Source organism: Amphiura filiformis, chromosome 6, assembly GCF_039555335.1.
Source record: "Amphiura filiformis chromosome 6, Afil_fr2py, whole genome shotgun sequence".
Lineage (NCBI taxonomy): Eukaryota > Metazoa > Echinodermata > Ophiuroidea > Amphilepidida > Amphiuridae > Amphiura > Amphiura filiformis.
This window is the reverse complement of record NC_092633.1, coordinates 56,166,844-56,189,163: the sequence shown is the minus strand read 5'-3', so window position 1 is coordinate 56,189,163 and position 22,320 is coordinate 56,166,844. Positions and strand designations below refer to the sequence as shown.

General features: G+C 37.8%; 1 protein-coding gene across 1 annotated transcript in view; it reads right to left on the bottom strand.

The window, feature by feature from the left end:
- LOC140154625 (uncharacterized) overlaps positions 1 to 22,320 on the bottom strand; it is a 34,939-nt gene that overhangs the window by 5,367 nt on the left and 7,252 nt on the right. The window contains exons 2-18 of the mRNA XM_072177192.1: positions 20,569 to 20,757; positions 19,742 to 19,992; positions 18,216 to 18,323; positions 17,645 to 17,952; positions 16,815 to 17,040; positions 16,127 to 16,360; positions 14,217 to 14,372; positions 12,939 to 13,100; positions 11,153 to 11,298; positions 10,417 to 10,701; positions 9,917 to 10,058; positions 9,381 to 9,560; positions 6,506 to 7,726; positions 3,696 to 4,588; positions 2,741 to 2,908; positions 1,190 to 1,394; positions 442 to 610 (exon numbers count right to left, since the gene is read on the bottom strand). Coding sequence (XP_072033293.1) covers positions 442 to 610; positions 1,190 to 1,394; positions 2,741 to 2,908; positions 3,696 to 4,588; positions 6,506 to 7,726; positions 9,381 to 9,560; positions 9,917 to 10,058; positions 10,417 to 10,701; positions 11,153 to 11,298; positions 12,939 to 13,100; positions 14,217 to 14,372; positions 16,127 to 16,360; positions 16,815 to 17,040; positions 17,645 to 17,952; positions 18,216 to 18,323; positions 19,742 to 19,992; positions 20,569 to 20,729 — 5,015 coding nt within the window. The 5' untranslated portion in view covers positions 20,730 to 20,757. The remainder of the gene's footprint in view (positions 1 to 441; positions 611 to 1,189; positions 1,395 to 2,740; positions 2,909 to 3,695; positions 4,589 to 6,505; positions 7,727 to 9,380; positions 9,561 to 9,916; positions 10,059 to 10,416; positions 10,702 to 11,152; positions 11,299 to 12,938; positions 13,101 to 14,216; positions 14,373 to 16,126; positions 16,361 to 16,814; positions 17,041 to 17,644; positions 17,953 to 18,215; positions 18,324 to 19,741; positions 19,993 to 20,568; positions 20,758 to 22,320) is intronic.

The following is a 22,320-nucleotide window of genomic DNA, read 5'->3' as shown; positions in this document are numbered from 1 at the left end:
TGCTCTTGAACGATGATAAATCAAGTAGACTATTAATTTAAGATTCAAATTTTATTGTCACAAGAAAAATGACTTTAAGACTCTGAAACTGGTAATTTAGGATGTAGTTTATGAATCAAATTATCTAGTACCCAAGCTCAAGTGGCAGAGGGATTACTATGTACAAGTATAAACCCAGATACTTGCTAAGTGCATCAGCACTGCCACACATGTGTTAAAGAACATAACATCATATTATGATTGCTTGGAACACAAAAAGGTTTAAGACCTCAAGTTAAACAAAGAAGTTAACTTTTATGCGCTCCAGCAACCGATTATCAATTTTAAAAGCTACAAGCTGATCAGGATCACATTCCTAAATTTACTACAATTCTTGCAACATTTTGGCAGGGGACTTGTATAAATTTGTAACACAACATTCAATGGGCAGTCATTGCTTACTTGAGAGCAGCCCTTGCCCAGCTAGGCATACACATAGGTCCTATATCCTCATCGATTGGCACGGGTGCTTTACGTTTGCGTTTACTGCTGCGTGTTCCCATTTGTGAGTCAAACGGAGACAGCGATTCCTCTGATTGAGAGCCACTCCCTGCCTGTCCTAGATCGGGACCTGTACATAAACACACAAAGCATGAGTATTAATTGAAAGTGGGTTAAATGTACACACATTTTTAGATGGGAACAAATAATGATTTTTTTATTAACATCAAAAGGCTTGCTGTCATTTAAAATAATCGAAAAATATAAATGTTCAAGCTATTACAACAAGCAATTGACAATACTGAATCAATGTATATATGACCTAGTGCCAGTACACGAGTCTGAAGTTGGTAATTACACTTCTAATGTATTTTGAATGTAAATCAACCTAAAACAATAATTGTTCTTTTGTTCTAATACCACAATATTCCTTGATAATTTAAGAAGAATTTTGATAATTATGTCAATTCTTCCCCATCTCTTTTGTTTTTATTACCTGTACTTAAGTTTGGTGGGGGAGGAGGAAAGAAACATACAAAATACGAAACCACCAAACCCCACAACACAAATCTCAATTTTGCCCTATCCTATCCTATTCTCATTTACCCCAGTTCTCACATTGAAGAACTAAGTAAAGACTTCAGTAATAGATTTTTGTTCTTATTGTACATATCGGATAAAATTTGTAAGTTTTGATGTCACTTTTTACCTTCATTTCTGGCAGGACTTTTCTGGCTAGGTGTTGGACTGCTTGAAGTGCTGGCAATATCTTCTTGCTTTGCCAACGGAACATCAAAATCATCTTGCAGACGCTGACTGGTGAAATCCTCCATCTTCATCTGGGATGTGTCAAACCGACTAGACTCTACCACCACACTGGTCGCTGGCTTGGCTTGCACAGCTGAAACAACAGGCTGAAAGATAGAAACATGAAAGACTGTGTGAACTACTAATTGATGGAGAAAACAGCAAACTTGATGGAGTAAATATTGCTCTTTAACCATGCTTTTAAAAAACAGCAGGTTTGAAAGAGGCACTTTTAATGCAGACTAGCAAAATTTGATGTGCCATAAGTATGCAACAGAAATGAATCTGAATTTATTTTTTCTTTGGTTAAACTTTGATGTGAAATAAGCATGCAACACAAATGAATCTGAATTTTTCCTTTGGTTATCTTTTATTCAACTATAATCTGAAACCATGTACCATGTGTGAGTAAAATCTAAGAGGTGTGGTGAGATGCCTTGTTGAAATGGCATGGAATGGCTCAAATGCAGAAAAATACACACAAAATGTTCCAGGGTTGGCGATTTTTTTGATTTAAAAAAAGAAATAAAAAAATCGATTTATTTGATTTAAATCAGATTTTTTTTATTTAAATCGATTTTTTTTATCCCAAGAACTGCTATACCCCATGATAAAGTCTAAAGAAACCAGTGGAATGCTAGAAATATGCACAGTCCTATCAGGTATTTACAAAAAATCAAAACATGTTTTCAGATATGAAAATTTCAAAGAAAAAATTTGGTAAAATCATGGGAAAAACCTGTTGAATTCTGCACCTTGAAAATGATTTTTTAGCAATAGATAAAATGACATCATAGAGGTATTTAATTGTATCCAAAAGGTGTAGAAACATTACAAATGAAGTAAAACAGGCAATTCAATATAGAAATTAACTTAAATTTATCAAAAACGGTAAAAACTGAAAAAGTTGATTTAAATCAGTGATTTAAAAAAAAAATCATTTGATTTAAATCGTGATTTAAATCGTGATTTAAATCAATTCTCGCTATTCGCAATAAGGGCGCCGCCAGCGGTTTGCGATGTAATCGTGATGTATCATGGGAAAATCGTGATGTATCATGGGAAAAGGTCGATATCCAAGTCCGCGCAATACGAATATTACCATGCTATTACATAGGAACACGTGACAATATTTTTTAGTTGGTCAATATAACGATGTTACGCAAATCGATAGAGAAAAAAAATTAATTGTGCACATTTCAAATCACATTATTAAGTATTATTGTGTAACGATTTGCGTGTAACATCTGTATTTTGACAAACTAGAAAAATATTGTCACGTGTTCCTATGTAATAGCATGGTAATATTCAGATTATGCGACTTGATGTCGACCTTTTCCCATGATACATCACGATTATCGCAAACCGCTGGCGGCGCCTTATTGCGTAATAGCGAGAATTGATTTAAATCGCGCCAACCCTGTCCCATACGCTTGGGATAAGTCCAACATACCTCTACAGCTACTGCACTCTTGCCCTTACTGAGCATCTCATGTAATTGGGTGAACTGAGAGTGCTTCTGTACCGACTCTACAGTGACAGCAGGGGTTGATTCCACTACAGTTGCAGGCAATGTTGTTATGACAGGTGCAGCCGGTCTACTCTGGCCACCAATTGACTTCTGTCGGGAATAAAGCACAAGAAACATACAAAGATTCGGTAGATTTATTGATATTCCTTCCCTGGAATATAATTATAATTTTGAATACAATTTTTTTAATGTCAATTCAATTTTATGCATTAATTGTATGGTATGTGTAAACAATTACATAAAACATACAATAATTTCATCTGTCTAAAGTATTTGGATTTTTGACCTACCACTAGTCTAATGTTGTAAATGATGAAAATAATTAAGGGAGCAAACCAATAGATTCATGAAGCTGTATACATAATTATGGCATACCCTGAATACACTGTGTTCTACAGTTACTGTTAGTATTAAGGCTTGGGCTTAAAGTTAGGGTTAGTGTGGTGCAAAGGATATTCCAAAATTAATCCACTCTATAAATGTAACTATAGTCCCTTTGGCTTTCTCGAGACAGTAGGGTCTGTGCGAGATACACACACAATCAAAGGCGGTGCATCTGTAGCGCATGATGTGGAGTGAAATGACTGCATGCTACAGATACACCGCCTTTGATCAGGCATGTATCACATGCGGATGCTGCTGTCTCAAGGACTGTAGTTACGATATATGACCCCGTCTGTAATGGAACTTGAAAAGAGTATAAAATAACATCAAATGATTTTAAAAGGGTATATAAGAAATATGATGGATATTTTTAACACATTATCTCCATAACAAAACTAGTCTGGTTCATAGAGCTTCATCAGTCTTTTTGGTCTGCTCTCTATGATGCATATTAAAATAATGGGATTTAAAAACTGGACTAGTTGATTCTCACCTGCTGCATCTTTTCCACAGACTGTGCATAGATCTCCTGCCAGTCAACATTCTTATTAGGTTTCAAGCCAACAGATGACCCAGACACAGATCCCATTTGTCCAACAGCCACACTGGCTCCTGATCCTGATTTTAATCCACTAGATCCACTCTGGTCTAACAAACCTGGTTTACTGTCCTGTAAAACAGGTTTAGTGCCTTGTTGAACTGGTTTAGATGCTTGTGCAGCTGCTTTCATTAATTCATGTAGTTCAGCTCTTTCTTTTTGAGCTCTCAAAACAGCCAATTTTTCTGATCCTTCCATTTCTGATTCTAGCCCCTCACTTTCTAGAAAGCGTTCAAATTGATCAATAAAGGAGCTAACTTCTGCCGGACTCAGCGCCACCTGTTCTGATATGACCCCGTGGTCTTCAATGGTTACTATGGATGGTTTCTTGGGTGGCAGGATGTGCTGTCCTGATGCTCGAGACATCTGCTGTAGCTGTTGCTGTGACAGCTGCTGTTGCTGCAACAGCTGCTGCTGCGACAACTGTTGTTGCTGTGACAACTGCTGTTGTTGTGAAAGCCGCTGTTGTGACAACTGCTGTTGCTGTGACAGCTGTTGTTGTGATAGCCGTTGTTGCTGTGACAGCTGCTGTTGCTGTGACAGCTGCTGTTGCTGTGACAGCTGCTGTTGTTGTGACAGCTGCTGTTGTTGTGACAGCCGCTGTTGTGACAATTGCTGTTGCTGTGAAGACACTTGTGTGGTCTGCGGCTTTGGAGGGTTTACAAGTTGAGGTAATGTGGCAGAAAGTTCTCTTGCTTGATGTGTGGATTTATTTTGTTCTTGTAGAGCTTTCTCTACCTCCATCGTGGCACTTTGTAAGAATGATGTAGCACCAACTCGTTGCATATCTGAAAGATAATTTGACAAAACAGGTGCAATTTTTGACCACATTCTTTTACTGCATGTGGAGTAACATATAAATATTCACATTTTGTTAATGACTCAACAGCGATCAACTCCAAAAAACATGTCTAACTTGTGTCGCCAAATTTTTGAGGTTGAGGGTGCAACATCATTTGAAATTGGAAGCATGAACAGGCAAGTTTTGAAGTGCATATGATGATGCCCTCAGTTTTAATTAGAGGTCCAATCCTCATACTGCTGTGATCTAAATAACGATTTCTCACATTGACCTACTCATTGCTTGTGACGACTATTTATGCAACGTAAGGAATCACATGCCATCCAATGGTACGATTCTAGTAATCGTTCTCTTTAATAAATATGTTCTCTCTTTCACATAATAATTATGTAAATAGCGTTATGATATATATATATATTTTTAGAACCACTCAAGTAATAACACACAGGTTAAGTTTGTCCCAAGACAATAAATGTATTATTAAATAAATCATAAAGTACTTAAAGCAAGCCAACAACTAGGGTATAACTTCAAGTTATGATAATGTACTGAAAACAATAATATGACTGAAATATTAATATACCAAGCATACCATTGACAGTTTTATCAGGATTGCTGCACCCATCATTTGGTAGCCCAATTTGGTGATTTTGAACTATTGTCCCACAACTTGCAAACGTTTTTCAGTGAATTTTGCTAATAAAACAACAAGTTTTTGAAGATGATTTTTGGATAAAAATTCACAGAAAATAATACAATTTGGACAATCATTGTCTTCAAATGCCTTATAAAATAATATTAATTTCTTAATTTTGGGCAGATTTTTGTAAATTTGTGCGACGTTTCAAATGTCCCTCATGCAAAAAGGGCTGAACATTTGTGGCAACCCCAAGAACAAACTGAATGACTACATCAAAAGAATTTTGTAACTTCAACACAACTAAATTTTATCGCTAACTGGGAGCACTTTCACAGTACTAACTGCGTCCTCAGCCAGATGTTATGGCTCTGCTGATGTATGGCTTGATAGCTTTGGATGGCATCACACTTTTAGATGATGTCAAATGTGTTTTCCTCACCCCCCCCACCCCCCACCTGGCGGTCTTGGGTATGAGAAGGTTGTCCCAAACTTGATCCAAGTCCAGTCCAGTGTCTCTGTTCAAGTTTGGTCCTTTTTCTGATGTGAATGGCTACTAGGATCCTTCTGCAAAATTGTTTAGGTTCTTTTTCCAGCACTTTCACATTTCCACAGTCTATTTGAGTAATTTACTCCTGGAGATATGTACAGCAGATTTGGAAACGGCAACCTTTGATTTGTGTTCTGTTTAGCCATTTTTCCAACTTTCTGCCCATTCCACCAATATACATAGCATCACAATCTAAACAGGAGATTTCATAGACAGTCTCAGACTTGCATGGAAAAACAGTGGCATGATCGAAGGGAATTATGCCACTGTTTTTCCATGTAATATTTCCTCACAGGGAGGATGGCAATTTATTTCTCGCATTTACAGCCCTAGCTACTATCGGCTATTTGTGGGGAGGAGATAAGTTTAAGTGACCGCTTATGGGTTTGAATTTCAACCAGCCTGATCATGAAGCTCCCGTGGCCGAGTGGTTAAGGGACAGGTCTCGTAAATCTGAGGTCATGGGTTCGATTCCAAGGCGGGATCACTTTTTCTACTTGTCTCCTTTATTATTTGCGACGGCGAACCTGGTGAAAAATTGAGTCTCAGACTGCTTAGTTGTTTCTATTTTGTCAGAGCCATAACATCCATCTGAGGACACAGTTACTACTGTGAAAGCACTTTCGGTAAGCGATTTAGTAGTCTTTAATCTAGTCTATATCAATATGTATGAATATCCAATTTCAAACTGAATGTCATCTCTTGAATGAACCTACCTTGTTTTCTCTGGAACTGATGTGCTGTCATCATACTCTGTGATCCAGTAAACACACTAGGACTTGTGGTCATGGGTGGTGTACTACTTTGTTGTATAACAGGACATGATGGGCCAGGCAATGGACCAGTCAAGGCAATATCTTGAATGAACCTACCTTGTTTTCTCTGGAACTGATGTGCAGTCATCATACTCTGTGATCCAGTAAACACACTAGGACTTGTGGTCATAGGTGGTGTACTACTTTGTTGTATAACAGGACGTGTTGGGCCAGGCAATGGACCAGTCAAGGCAATATCTTGATTGAACCTACCTTGTTTTCTCTGGAACTGATGTGCAGTCATCATACTCTGTGATCCAGTAAACACACTAGGACTTGTGGTCATGGGTGGTGTACTACTTTGTTGTATAACAGGACGTGATGGGCCAGGCAATGGACCAGTCAAGGCAATATCTTGATTGAACCTACCTTGTTTTCTCTGGAACTGATGTGCAGTCATCATACTCTGTGATCCAGTAAACACACTAGGACTTGTGGTCATGGGTGGTGTACTACTTTGCTGTATAACAGGACGTGATGGGCCAGGCAATGGACCAGTCAAGGCAATATCTTGAATGAACCTACCTTGTTTTCTCTGGAACTGATGTGCAGTCATCATACTCTGTGATCCAGTAAACACACTAGGACTTGTGGTCATAGGTGGTGTACTACTTTGTTGTATAACAGGACGTGTTGGGCCAGGCAATGGACCAGTCAAGGCAATATCTTGATTGAACCTACCTTGTTTTCTCTGGAACTGATGTGCAGTCATCATACTCTGTGATCCAGTAAACACACTAGGACTTGTGGTCATGGGTGGTGTACTACTTTGTTGTATAACAGGACGTGATGGGCCAGGCAATGGACCAGTCAAGGCAATATCTTGATTGAACCTACCTTGTTTTCTCTGGAACTGATGTGCAGTCATCATACTCTGTGATCCAGTAAACACACTAGGACTTGTGGTCATGGGTGGTGTACTACTTTGCTGTATAACAGGACGTGATGGGCCAGGCAATGGACCGGTCAAGGCACCCTTCTTAATAGAAATATGTTGTGATATCGGTTGCCTGCTACCAGAATGTGTTGGTGTCGTCATTGATGGTGATTTGACTGCTTGACTTGATGAGGGTCTGCCTATTTGACCTAAATCTAGTGATGCCTGTCTTTGCTTTATAGTATCTGTAAGGATGGTAACATACACAATAATAATGATTTATTACTTCTATATGCTTTATCTCGTCTTAAGTTGAGAGCTGTTGAGAATGGCTCAGCGTGTCACCAGTGCATGATATGCGATATCACCTTTCTACGTATGTGTATACACCCTGCAGGATTAGGCTTGTGCACACGATTCAAATCTGCTACTGCAAGATCCAACATGGCGTTACTCTCAACTTGAGACGAAAATACACATATATCACATATGTATGCTTGTTAATGTGACGTTCTTAATGTATCAATCTTGATCAATCTATTCCAACATCTCGCATTTAGGCAAATAATGTTATGAATACAACAGAGTGGCGAATGACAGTTTACTACAAACTGTCCTATCTAACGTGTGAAATGCTACAGATGATTCACCAAGCACCAGGGTTGTTCGATTTAAATCAAGCCGATTTAAATCACTGATTTAAATTGCGTCACTTGATTTTTTTTTTAACTCACTGATTTAAATCAACTATTTCATTTTTTTACCATTTTTGATAAATGCAAGTTAATTTCTTTCTAAAAATGACTGTTTTACTTCATTCCTAATGTTTCTACAACTTTTGGATACAATTAAAATACCTCTATGATGTCACTTTATCTATTGCTAAAAATTCATTTTCAAGGTGCAGAATTCAACAGGTTTTTTCCTATGATGTAAAAACATGTTTTGATTTTTTTTCTAAATACTTGGTAGGATGATTGTGCATATGACTAGCATTCCACTGACTCTTTTGACTTTATCATGGGGTATAGCAGTTCTTGGAATAAATTTTTTTTTTTTAATCGATTTAAATTTAAAAAATCTGATTTAAATTTTAAAAAATCCGATTTAAATTTAAAAAAATCGACAACCCTGCCAAGCACGAGTAGTGATCAAGCGTTGCTACTGATATTTTATCAGTGAAAGGTTTTATACTTGGATTCTATTTGGCAATATGCCGTGATCACAGCGATATGAAGTGATTATATCAAAGAAGTAACTCTATATTCCCAAGCTATAGGTATATTAGGCAATTCTTGGCCAAGAAGGAATATTCGGTACGCTTGTAGCCCACAATAAACAAACGCAAGTTTTACAAGGTCCTGAAGATTGCATGCACGCACCTTAAACTACACACACTTCTTATTTGATACATGGATTCACGCTTGGCCAAGAATAATACCTACAGAAAGTCTGTGTGTACTTCCTTCATGAATTATGCACATCTTTTAGGTATCATAGAGAGGGAATTTTACTTTGGCACTGGTATACTCGGGAGATTTTCTCAGCAGATATACCTTTTTTGATTGAACATATAAAGTTCTGTTGAAATTTGAGTCCATTTAGCTACTACAGATGTTGTAGTTTTCACATGTGTAGATTTTTGCGGTTTTGTCAATTTAGAGCTTTTTCGCTTGCTTTAAATTTGTGATTTTGGGTTACTTCACCTGCTTCATAATTCAAAATTTTGAGTTTTCTTACAGAGACCTATGAGCTGATTTGTGTTTTTGTGTTTGCGGGAGCTGTGTGTTGAGCACAAAAGCGTGTTCCACAGGAATTTTAACTTTTACAGTAATTTAATAATACTCTCAGGAAGAATTTCAATTATCGCTATTCCTGAGTTGCAATTTAAACACTTACCGGGACTTTGAGGTTGTGACCTGAACTCCAGCAAAGCTTTGATTGCAGAAGAAGCTGATTGTTCAGGTGGATTGCCATCGTAATCAATCCACTCCTTGTTGGGTTGTCTTGCTGATACTGTGTGGAATAACATTGGTACTTGACCTGGATGTTCCTTGCCGGGTAACCTAGCAATTCCAGCTGAAAATATCAATATAAAAAGGTAAAGGAGTCAAACCTGCTTTTTTTACAGGATGTAGTGTCCATCTCTCTTTCATCTGTTACCTTCTCAGCATTTAAGAATGCCGGTACCCATTTATACATCTGTTATGACTGAAAACTTGAGGTACATATAATCTTGAGTTGAAAAAGTTGAAATTTTTTATTATAGTGAGTTATTAACTTGACCATTACATAGAGTGTATGTGGATATAACATGTTCATAAATACATCACTTACTTGCACCATTGTCTTCTACAACCATTCCAGGTGAACTTTGACCTACCAAAGTCGGTGATACCGAGGCTGATCTACGTTGCACCGTCACGCTGCGTGTCAGCCTCTCCCCTCTGTGCTGCTGCCAGCGGGGGTCAGTTGTGACGGGAACTCTAAAAAAGAAGCCGTTGCTGCGGGTGATCCTGAGCGACGCCTTGTTGGTTGGCCAGGCTGGGATAGCGATGTTTTAGATCGAATCACCACCTACAAGTAAATGTGCAAATAAAAGGAAATGTAATGATTTTGTTTTAATTGATAATGGGATAACCTATAATTTCTTAGACGTAGTATTACTAGTGAGAAGGCTTAGTAAATCCACACTATAGTAAATTGCTGTAAACTTTTGACAAGTGTGTACTTCCGTAATGTCGACAAAGTGGAATTAACAACGCATATAACACAGTTCAGTGACTCGACAACAGCAGATCACGTCAGCAGTCAATCAGAAATAAGTACGTTCAACACCGTGAATACGTGATGTACAATAGTAAAGGTTTACAGCAATTAATTCCACATAGATATCAATAATGATCTACATTTAATTAAGTCAAATAGTGCATACCTGAGCAGCCCTTGATGTGGCTTCTGGGCCACCTTTAGGCCCTCCTATGACACCAACAGTCATAGGTCCTTTACCAGGGGGCCCTTGAAATTGACCTCCGGCTACAGGGGTCATTGTCATGGAGGTTGCCGCAGTAACACCACTCTGGTGACCTCTTACCATCTGATGTGGTGGAACGGGAAAGCGTACAGTAGGTGACATCGGGGACATCATGCTTGTTGTCATGGTTGCTGTTGTTGTTACCATGGAAATCTTGGGCCGTGTCAACAGAGAACTTGTCCCACTCTGAAAATAAACAATGCAGCCATACAACAACGCTGTAATTCTTATAATAGTGTTCGAGAAGGAATGAAATGATGAAATGTTGTAGTATTATGTTCTGAAAATGGAATGGCCTATTTATTACACCTTACTTTGATTTAAAAAGAGTTGACATTGTAGTGAAATAGGGAAAAACTACAGGGAAAAAATGAAAAAAAAGTGGCATGATTTGCTCATGAATATGACATGTAATAAAGGTTACAACACAACAAGTTCCTCAACCATTGGAACACTTAATTTCATGGATAGTTTTAACCCCAACTCTGTCAGGGTTGCTTTGATTGGAGGTGCCCTATGTGTTGCCTGCACCTGCCCAGCTGAAGGGGATGCACCAAGGCTGTAGTGTTTTGTAAGGTGCAGTGAATTTAGAGTTAAACGAAACCCTCTGAACTGCGACCAGATAAAGGCAACTTACCAGCAGATGTTTTTGGACTTCTGGCGATGACAGACTTCTTTGTATATTGACTGTCTTTGGAAGCATCTGAGATTTCTGGACCACGATTACATTAGCTTTGCCTGAACCAAGATGTCCACCTTGGCCTGATGCTTTAGTCACCACCACTACAGGAAATAATCAATACAGACTGATTATAGATAAATTACCAATGAGCATCTGTCAACAAATCAACCAGTATTTAGTCAAATAAACGCCCCGAGCGTTACATTTTCCCCAAGGGGGCGTTTATTCAAGGTCAATTTTAGAACGATAATTCCCGTTAAAATAATTAGGTTAACTTAAAACTCATGCTAAAATGACGAACTATGAACTAGAAACACTGACTTCTGGTTCACTTCCGGGTTTCCAATCCAGATTTTCGCCAATTACTAACGCTATTACCGACCATGTGGTCAACTTGGTAAGCTTACTACACAAGATAGCATGGAAATATTGGCATTTTTTAAACATCTTGGTTCAAAAAAAGTGGTGGGGGGCTTTTATTTGAGGGGGCGACTATTTGACGAAATACGGTAATTATTCTTTGAGAAGGTTGCAAGTTCTCCTTGAGATGATAATGCACAAGGTCATTTACACCCTACCTCCCCTTGTGTACTATTCAAGTACTTTCACCACAGGGATATGTGGGCCACTGGTAGGGATTGTAAGCTGGGATTACATACGTAAGGAACCAGATATGAGCCCAGCCCATCTTATGAACTTATTGGTTAGAACATGTTAGAATACTTGGCTACCACAACATGATAGGTAACCTACACATATAGGGAGTTTACTATATAATAGCATCTGCATGTTACCAGGCTAGTTTCATCTCCGTTTATTTTAGATGTTTCTGCAGTGTCACTATTGTATAGCTATTGCATGGCATAAATGCAGATGGGCAAGCAAGTGAGATCAAGTTGTTTAAAATCTATTTGGATTGAACTCAGCCTACAATCAAAGAAATTAATAGTTGGCACACTTTGACAATATGTTGGACTGGGAACTCTTCATTGCTGCTCTGAGAGTTCAGTGAAACTAGCATAACTATGTTTGATGAGAAGTACAAACCTTCCCCTTTCCCTCCCCCATTTCCCCTCAACCAATGTTGGGGGGACTGGGGAGCCTGGGGCAGCGATTTACAATTATTATGCCAGAGTGTGCCAACATTAATTTCTTTGATTTTAGATTACTATACCATTTTCCACACCAATGCGGCAGTGACGCCAGTGCATTTCATTGGGTGCAGCTTCAAATTGCTAGTGTTCGCTCAGAGTGCTGGCTTAAATAAATAAATACATGTAGATATTTATATAGTGCTTTATGCCGTAAATAGCCTCAAAGCGCTTTACATTTATTCCGCCGTCATTAGAATATGTCGGAACCACGTTTGCAGCCTACAAATGGTCCATCAGTACAACAACTGTGACTACCCCTAACAGCTTCCCATTGCACCTGGGTGGGGTGAGGCAAGTGATGCAAAGCGCCTTGCCCAAGGGCGCAACACGGTGGTGGGACGGGGAATCGAACCCACGCACTTCGAGCAAGCTCTCAGATTATGAGTCCAAGGCCGTAACCACTGAGCCACCATGCCCTCCACATGCTTACACATGTACACATTTAAAGATGCCACTAGCATGCCCATAAATGTGTGTGTGCAAAACAACTACCTCGACGCATTGACATCACTGCCACATCAAGGTGGAACATGATATACCAGGCTTATACCAGGGGCCAGGTGAAGTAGCCATATTATATGACCTACCAGTAGATGGTATTGATCCCTTGGCCAGGGCAGTCTGTAAGGCTCTTGGAGACACAGTAATCACATTACTTCCAGAACCAGGTGGTTTACCAGTACCAACTGGTCCTGTCACATATCTTGTCCCGGTGCCATATATGGTACGCGTGGTTCCACTTTGAGACCCTGTTCAATGTAAGGTAGAAGGTACAAAATATCATACACTGGCACATATAAACAACATTTTAAAATGACAATATTAGGACACTTGGCAAAAACAAATGGATGAACCCCTATAGATATTAAGACTCTACCAAAATGATTTTTGCCCACAGATCCAATATTGATTTATAATATCGGCCAATATCAGATCAGATTTGATATTTTATTGCCTCTCAATTATGGTGACAATGTTTGTTTACACTGTGTTTTTTCTTGAGCTACTGATGAATATTTATCAAACCCCTGTCAAAACAACGCAACCTGTGAGGATGGAGTACTCTTACACGAAAAAGACTCAATTTCACCATTTAAAACCTCACTGTTGTTGCTTTTTCACCACAATATCTGAAAGCATTATTGTTATCGATAAGCATTAACTAATTTCTGCTGATCCAACATATTACCAACGATACAAATATCAAGCTGTTCTAATATCCAATCTGATTATCGGTTGAGCCTTAATAAATACATATCTAGTTTCACTACAAAGCTTACCCCTTTCCCCCTCCCCATTTGTAATGAAACCAGAATTGGGACAAGCACAACATCAATGTTTTAAGAATTCACAAGAAACATACTTGAATTGAAATTTAAACTCGCTCCCCCTCACAAAACGAGTTTCAGCAACACAGCTTCATTGATCTTTCTGTTTTTTTAACTCACATACTAAATATCATGGAGAAAGAAATCTATACACATGTACACCCTAAGTAATCAATATGATACTTGCTGCAATTTATTTGCATAACTCATATTTGATCCCTATTGGATGTTTGCCTTCAACTCAATCATTTCCATATGCATTGGTACTGGGTCATCATTGACCAGTCATGATCCATAATCAGAACATAAATTCATTTGTCCCGAGAATGGTGGACGAGGAAATACCCTTAAACATGAGTTATACAATGATCATATTTGGCTGATGATATTCTTCAGTTTTAGAAATGATGAAATAATCTGGACAGGAAAAGCAACTTACAAACATGGGGAATTTGTTTGATTACTTAATGACTGCCATTCATCTACTATGAAATTAAAGTCTGTCTCCTTATTGTGAATACCATAATGAATACACACCTGCATTAGTAACTATGGGTTTCCCAGACATCACCATGGAAGATGGTACACATGTAACCATGACAACAGAACCACCACTTGTTGTTTGGATGGTGATAGGTTTGGGTATGATCTTGCCAGTATTGCCAATGGTCTGAGTGATGATTTTAACTCCAGCTAGATGGAATATAGAGAACAGATGATGATTATTATACAAATATTAACTGTCTATGAGTGTAATGGTCAAAATATAATCACTCAGTGAAAGATGGATTGTTCCATTCCACGAGCCGGAACGGCGAGTGTAATGGAACAATACATCTTTCATGGAGTGATTATATTTTGACCATTACACAAATTTAAGACAGTTAATATTTGTTTTATATCACTCATGCATAAATTCTATTACTAAAATACTATTTAAGGTAGGAAATACATTTTTTCATCAACATAACACCATGTTTTGCCGTGATATACTTCACATTTTGGGGTCCACCCCATAACTAAATCGGCAAGTCCAAGAGTCAGCGTACGGCTTGGCTTGGCGCACTACGGCAGAGCACTATGATGGTAAAGACTATCACACGGAGAGGGTGATGGTAAACATGATAAATGGTAATCAACCAATGAACTGTCTAGAATTTACGTATGAGTGATATAATTATACATGGTATGACCTATGGTAAAAATGGAAGACATATTGATGCAACATAACCAGCTTCTCTTCTTATCCAGTTATACCGTGTGTAATCTTTCAACTGCTTTGGATGACAATTTTTAAACATTGTTTTCCTTAATTTCATTGGTTCTTGACCATGTTAAATAAGAATATAGAGCACACCTGGGTGCATATTGAACTGTGTGACTGCATGAATCGTTTGTGTTGCGCGTAACATGGTATAGGTGCAGTGATATAAATTTGTGCATCAACATGGTGCAATATTTTGTGTTCATAGGTGATGGACTCAATGGATTCACCAATTGTAGTACATGGTTGTACATGATAAAAATAGCTATAAAGAGTAGATGTAAATCACATGCAAATATGATTTTAGAGGTGATATGCTGAAGAATGAGATATGAGAATGAATAATATTATCTCCTGTGTTATATCAGGTGATAGAGACACGGCTGAGTCTCAAAACAATACTTTCATTCTCTAAATAAAACATGCATGTATTGTATGTCATAGCTGTAGTGTAAATATGTGTCACTGTGGTGTCAACTGAAAAGATTACAATTGCTTCCTGAGGAGAACAGACTTTGTTTACAATTCTAACTTGTAGGCAGCGTAAACATCAAATTGGGGTACTGATTGGCTAATTCAATCATTCCACAAACAATAATAGCCATACACTGGTCATCAGCTTGGCCTATTACACAGCAAAGCTACGTACAGCCCTCATGAAGGGTCGCAAAAGGAATATGTCCCTCATTTACAGGGCGCACACGTCGATCAGAGCAAGAGTAGTCCAAACTTCTCCAGAAGGTACAGTATTCACTAATATAAACATCTCAAAAAAAGTAACTAACCCCCCTTAAATAATGGCCATTATTCAAAAAAGGACTATTGTATTACAATAAAATTTAATATGTGTTGGAAGCAGAATTGATTTCTGAGCATTTTGACACCTCATTTGATACGATAGCCCAGAAAACAATAAAACACCAGTCAATTTAATGTAGTGAGGTACAGATTTGAAAGTTGCACCTACATACAATACAAAAACACTCAGATATCATTACACAGATTTCCTTCCATTATACTGAATACAAAATCAATACAATTTATTGCAACTTTCAAATCTTGGGTTACATTGATTTAAATGTACGCTGTCGCTGTGACATCAATATTTAGTCAATTTTACAGATTTGTAATACAATCGCCCGTTTTTGAATAATGGCCATTATTTAAGGGGGTGTACACTTACCTGACTCTTGCTTGATGTGTATGGTTGGTTTCTTGCCACCTGCTGTAGGGGATGGGGTTGTCATGGTGATGCCACTTGGACCAGCAATACCTTGAGCACCCCCATTGTTCCCTCCAATGATACTAAATGGTTTCACCACCTTTTGTTTTGTCATTGTCTTTGGTCTTGGCCTGCCGACCGGTAGCATGGACGGGTGAGGTGGGAAGTTGCCCATAGAAGGATCCACAGTAGATGCTATGCAAGTAAACCATAAATATGGTCATACATAAACAGATAAACATGGAATTACAAATAATCAAATTAAAAGCCAAAGTTGAAGCTAATGCACAACACACCAAATTGTACACATTCTGGACACATTTACATCCATCTTATGCCAATATACACAAAATTCACATTTTCAACATAGTCACACACACAAATAACAAATATTTGAATATTGTCTTCATCACACTGAGTACTATCAAAACATTACATCAACCTTGATAGCTCAGTGGTAAGAGCAGCTACTTAATAAACGAAGTACTCAGGTTCAATTCCCCGTTAAGGAATGAATTTTTTCATTTGTCGGTCATCTTGAGAGAAAGATAAGTTATTGCATATCCTACTACCTTGAGTGTGAAGTACCTTCTTTGTCATTTAAATATCCTCTTCATCCCACTGAGTATCAAGACATTGTAACACTTACTGGTAGTAGTGTATGTCCTTCCAGATGACACCACTGTCCCCATGCCTGAACTGCCTGGTACTCCCATCATCCCATGTTGCCCAGCAATGGTTGTCAAGACAACAGACTGCTTACCACCGTGCATACCACCTGACATAGTAGATAAGGCACGACTGGCTGGTAGGCTCTGGGATCTCTGCAAGATAGTGGGTGGGTATGAGGAACTTCCACTGGATACTATTATCACCTGAGAAGACAGATGGATGGACGGACACTCTATAAGTGATTATTTTTGCATACAGATATTTTTACGATTTCCAACACAGAAGACTTCTTGGCGTGTTGATATTTTTGCAAAATTTATACCTTGTCAATGTTATTATATGACAAAATTTCATATTCGCAGGTTGTTAAATTCAAAATATATAACTGCTACTAGTGACATTATTATAATAACAATAATAATAAGCCGCATTTATTAAGCGCCTTTAACCCAAACAGGGTCTCAAGGAACCTTACACAAACAAACCATGAAAACACAATAAGGTGTGCTAAAAGAGGACCACCCATGAGCGCAGCGTGCCAATTCGCCAGCGAAGTGTTACGTGTAATCCGATTATCACCAAGTCAACTGGATCACGCTTTTGAGTTCTGCACCACGATCGAAATGATCGCAACACAAAGTCTATGGCATGTATTACCAACTCCAAAAGGTGCATGATCCAGTTACCAGGGAGTTATGTAACCACTTCGTTGGCGAATTTGCCAATCCAAGATCCTGCTTGAAAAACATATTGATCAATGGTACTCCTACAAATAAACAATGTCAGTTCTAATCACAAATTACCAACCTTCTGACCAGATGATAATGGCATCGACTGTTGACTAGGCGACGCACTTCCTTTAGTAAAAGTAATCTTGACTGGTGACCCTTGACCTTGACCAGATGACCCCATAGCCTGAGTCACATACCCCGTTGTTATCTTGGATGTTGCCGGTACACTGCTACCATACGGTGAGCTTGGTTTGGGACTGTGCATAAGTGAGCTACCTAGAGAGGATTGAGTCTCAGATTTCAAGATGGTATTCCCCAGCGATTCAGAACGCTTTCGTTTGGCAGGTGGAGGTCCAGCCTCATTATCGCTAAGATCTGAGGGGGCTGTTGAGGAGGAAAAAAAAGCACAACACAGACTTCTTGTGTTACTCCTGTGTATTTGCAACAACTTTCTGGTAGTAAATAAGAACACAATTTTTTTTATTTCTGTACACAGATGTTGTAAACATTAGATGAAAATCATGAAAGAAAAATTTAGTGAGGTTGATATCATTTAAAAGAATTGATAGTGTCATTAACTATATCAAAATTCACTTTATAGTGGAGGTTAAAGGTTGTTAATCCAAACCAGTTATAACGGTACTTACACTTGATTGGAATGGATAGGCCGCTGGGTAGAACCACAACTCCTGAGTTTGGACTAGGGCACCTAGCTGGCTTAACATTGGATGGACTGCTCATGGGTGGAGTGGCAACTACACATAACAAATTAAAGTACCAAGACATGCAAATTAGCCCTCCTCAAGAAGAGAAGGTCAACATTACCCAGTGGAGTTGTTTTCAACAGATTTAACCAGTCTGGCTGGCTATGATGCCACAGATGTATCGGGTATCTGACCTTAATGAACTTAGCTCCTTCAAATTCTAAAGGATCCAATATTTTAAAGTGATATTGGAGTTTCACACACATATGCATTGTGGGACAATTTGGGTCCATTTGAACTCTGACCCATCAGGAAAAGTGCTTTAATTATTTATTTATTATTGTAATAATAGTATCATTAACAATGTTTTAAAGTACGGTAATATATTTGTGAGATTACAATTTTAGTGGAAAACAATTTTAAACAATATTTTGTAATCACAAAAAGAGTAATTTTCCTGACAGGTCAAAGTTCAGCTGTATCAAAATTTGCCAACATTTTCCCACAATGCATCTTTAATTAATGTTGATATTGAATATTCCAATATCCATCAGATTTGAAAATTTGACATTATCAATTAAGGAAGATAAATTCTTGCCTTCTTGTCTGTGGAAAAATAATATGCACAGACAGGTTGAGACAAAGTCAACCTTCTGTAATTACCCATGTGCCAAGAGAAAAGCAGTATACCATGTCAGGGCTTGAAAAATCAGCCACCCAACTGGAAGAACCAACTTTTATGTTGGCTTCAAACAAAAAGTGTTATGTTGGCCCAATGGGCAAAAACATTTTGACAATAACATATTTAAATTTTCAAAATTTGTTCAAAATAATGTCAGTCAAAATTAATTGAATTCAGTTTATCAGTATCAATCCACTTTGGCAAATAAATGACTGATTCTACTTGCAAACAGCTAAATAAAAATCCAACAAAATGCAGAATCTGGGTCAGTCTGAACAGGATGGTTTCTTTTCATCGTCTAATACACATTGTCATATATATATATATATATGGTAACATCAACAAAATATATATATATATGGTAACATCAACAAAATCTAGTTAAAATTGGGTTATGGGGATTTTATATAAAACAACAAAGGGGTTAACAAAAATTTGCATCTTTATCAGGGTTGTAGCTAGGCCAATTTCTATGCCAGGTGGCAAATTATTGTGAAGCAGAGCGCGCGTAGAGCGTGGAGCTCTCACGCTTACGGCCGGGGGTCCAGGGGCCCGCTTAAGGGGTATCACCCCCCTAAAAAATTTTGTTGCTCTTCTTATGATGAAAAAATCATTTATTAAAAAAAATATATAAAAAATAAAAAATATGTATTTCTTTTTTTGGTGCCGGGCGGCCCTGCCCGGCAGAGCCCGGCGTAGCTACAACCCTGATCTTTATCACTACTTTCAAAATGACATTTGACAAAATCTCCTCAGTTCACCAAATACATGTATATCATAGGCCCACCTTCTTTTCTAGCTGTGTCTGCTGGATGTGGTAGTGTCATATTATGTGCTTGTGCCATTGAAGCAGCCTGATTAGCAGCAATGGTAAACACCGTCTGCGGGACCAGTCTTGGTAGAAGCGGCACAAGACGTCTGCCCTCTATAGCCCATTCACTACTTGTGTTACTACCAGCTAAGTGCTCTGCAACCGTGGCTAGTTTCTCATCATTGACAGCTCTACGGATTTCTGCTCGATGTCTCTCAGTTGATATACTGCAGCAGGGAAAACCAAAAGGTTATGCATGGCAAAACTGACAGTAACTTTCCAGGAGTAATTAAAGTACATAACAAGCATTCAATTTTATTATTTTACGCCTAAATCATTAACAGGTGTCAAGTATCAGTTAAATTTAACCAATATTAATCAATTAATTAGCAATTATACACTTACCAGTACTGATATTTATATTATTGTAGTCAACTTGCATCATGGGATATCTAATATCAACATATGAAAGTCTTTACTCGCTAGGAGTGTCTGTTAGAGTGTTGCACAGGTGTATTTAAGGCGATGAAACAAAAACAGTTTTACAGGGGAGGGGCAGACTTTTCTGGACTTTTCGAGTAGGGTCAGTCAGTCAGTCAGGATTTTTTTTTCTGAAAAATGTTCTGAATTTTTTCAAAATATTTCAGTCAAAACCAATTAATTTTGGCCAAAAAACAGCTGATTTTACATGATGTTAGCAAAACTAAAAAAAAATCTCCCAAAATACAAAATCTGGTTCAGTTGGGACCATAAAACAGGGTTTTTTATTGTAGTCTTTAATACAAACATTTTACAAAACCTACCTCAACATATTACACAGATCATTCAGCATCTTCTTTTTCTCATCTGTGAGGGCGCCCTGTGCTCTAAAGGCGCTGATGATTCCAGCATACGCCTCCAGCTCCATACGGCGCAGGAGGCGCTTGCATTCATCACGGCTCATGTCTAATAGTTTGGGCCACATGATGACTGCGTGGATTCTACTTCCACATCTGTAAGATATAATCAGGTTGTCTTTATAATATTTGAGAAAGGATGCTTTTTAGCATCAGTAATTCCATGGTTAGGCCTAAAAAAAAATAGTTTGATTGGCGTAACATGAAAAAACAAAATTAGGGTAGGTCGGTCGGCATTTTATTTAAAAAAAAAAATTTTACACCCATTTTAAGCTGAAAATCACAAATTTTTTCTTCTTTTTTAATTTTAATCTTTTTTGATTTTTTTATTCCTTTTTTTGCAAAAAATAAGAAAAAAAGTCTAGGGTCGGGCCTATTTTTAGGGTCGGTCGGGTTACGCCAATCAAGCAATTTTTTTTAGGCCTTACTTGCATTACAATTTTTACACTATAAATCAGAATACTGTGGTTTGCAATTTCATTTTTGTGGTAACAAACCCAATATTAAAGGCTTTGACCTAATGACACTGAAAAGGCCGAATGTTCTCTACTTTGAGCATGACACTGATGAGATAATTGATTAATTACTCATACATTATGCAAACAGGACATGCCAAAAATGGGCATGATTTTAATTCAAAAGTTTCCTCAAACAGAACGTGTCATAACCAGTTGAGTATAATGTTCAAGGTACCTATTTTATTTTATTATTTACATCTGATATCTTGAATATTCAAGACAAACATTTTTTTATAATTTTGTAGCATTCAAATTCACCTACTAAACTCCATTCAAGTTCACCTACTAATTACTTGCATTAAGGTTACCCGCATTACAATTTGTCTGCCCATACATCAATAAATGACAATCATGAAAAACAGAATGTAAGAAATTCAACCCTCATTGAACAAAGATAGGGGTTTTCAAGAAATTTCATGGTTTACATCAATATAATTTGTAAAATGGCTCAATTTAAAGCCTAATGTACGGTTTCCTTCAAATTTTAAATTTGTTCTTCCATACTCAAATTGCTGAAATACAAAAATGTAATACTACTACTAGTAATAATTGTCGGGAAGGGTTTCTGTCCATTTTGAGCTGAAATACTAAGGTAAAGTGAAAGAAACTCTACTGCTTATTTTGGCCGTTTAATGTGCAATTCTATGGGAGGACAATGGGACATAAAGTCATAATTATGAATTATAACTTTTATGTCAAACTCTTGCTCTGTTGACCTACAGGTACAAACAAAACAAATTTGGCTGATTCCATTTAGGTGCAAGTTGGGACATGTGTAAACATTACAAATATGCCAAAAAATCAGGTTCGATAAAAATTAACCAATTTCATATTATAAGATCGTACATCATGGCTTTAAAGAACGTTGAACTTTTTCATCTGATACCAAATTGCCATTGTAGCACTTGTAGTTTTCATGTTTTGGGTCATATCCTATTTTCCATGGAATCACCCATATCAATACAGGATACATGGATGTATGTCAAATCAATATCACCTTCATACATGTATACAATCCCCAGGATGTGAGACTTGTTACACTCCTCAGTAGCATTTTCAAGGTTAAAAGTTTATGTTATGTTTCACAGGAAAATGATGCAACCTTTACAGTATAATTACCATTTATGAGACACGTTTTTGG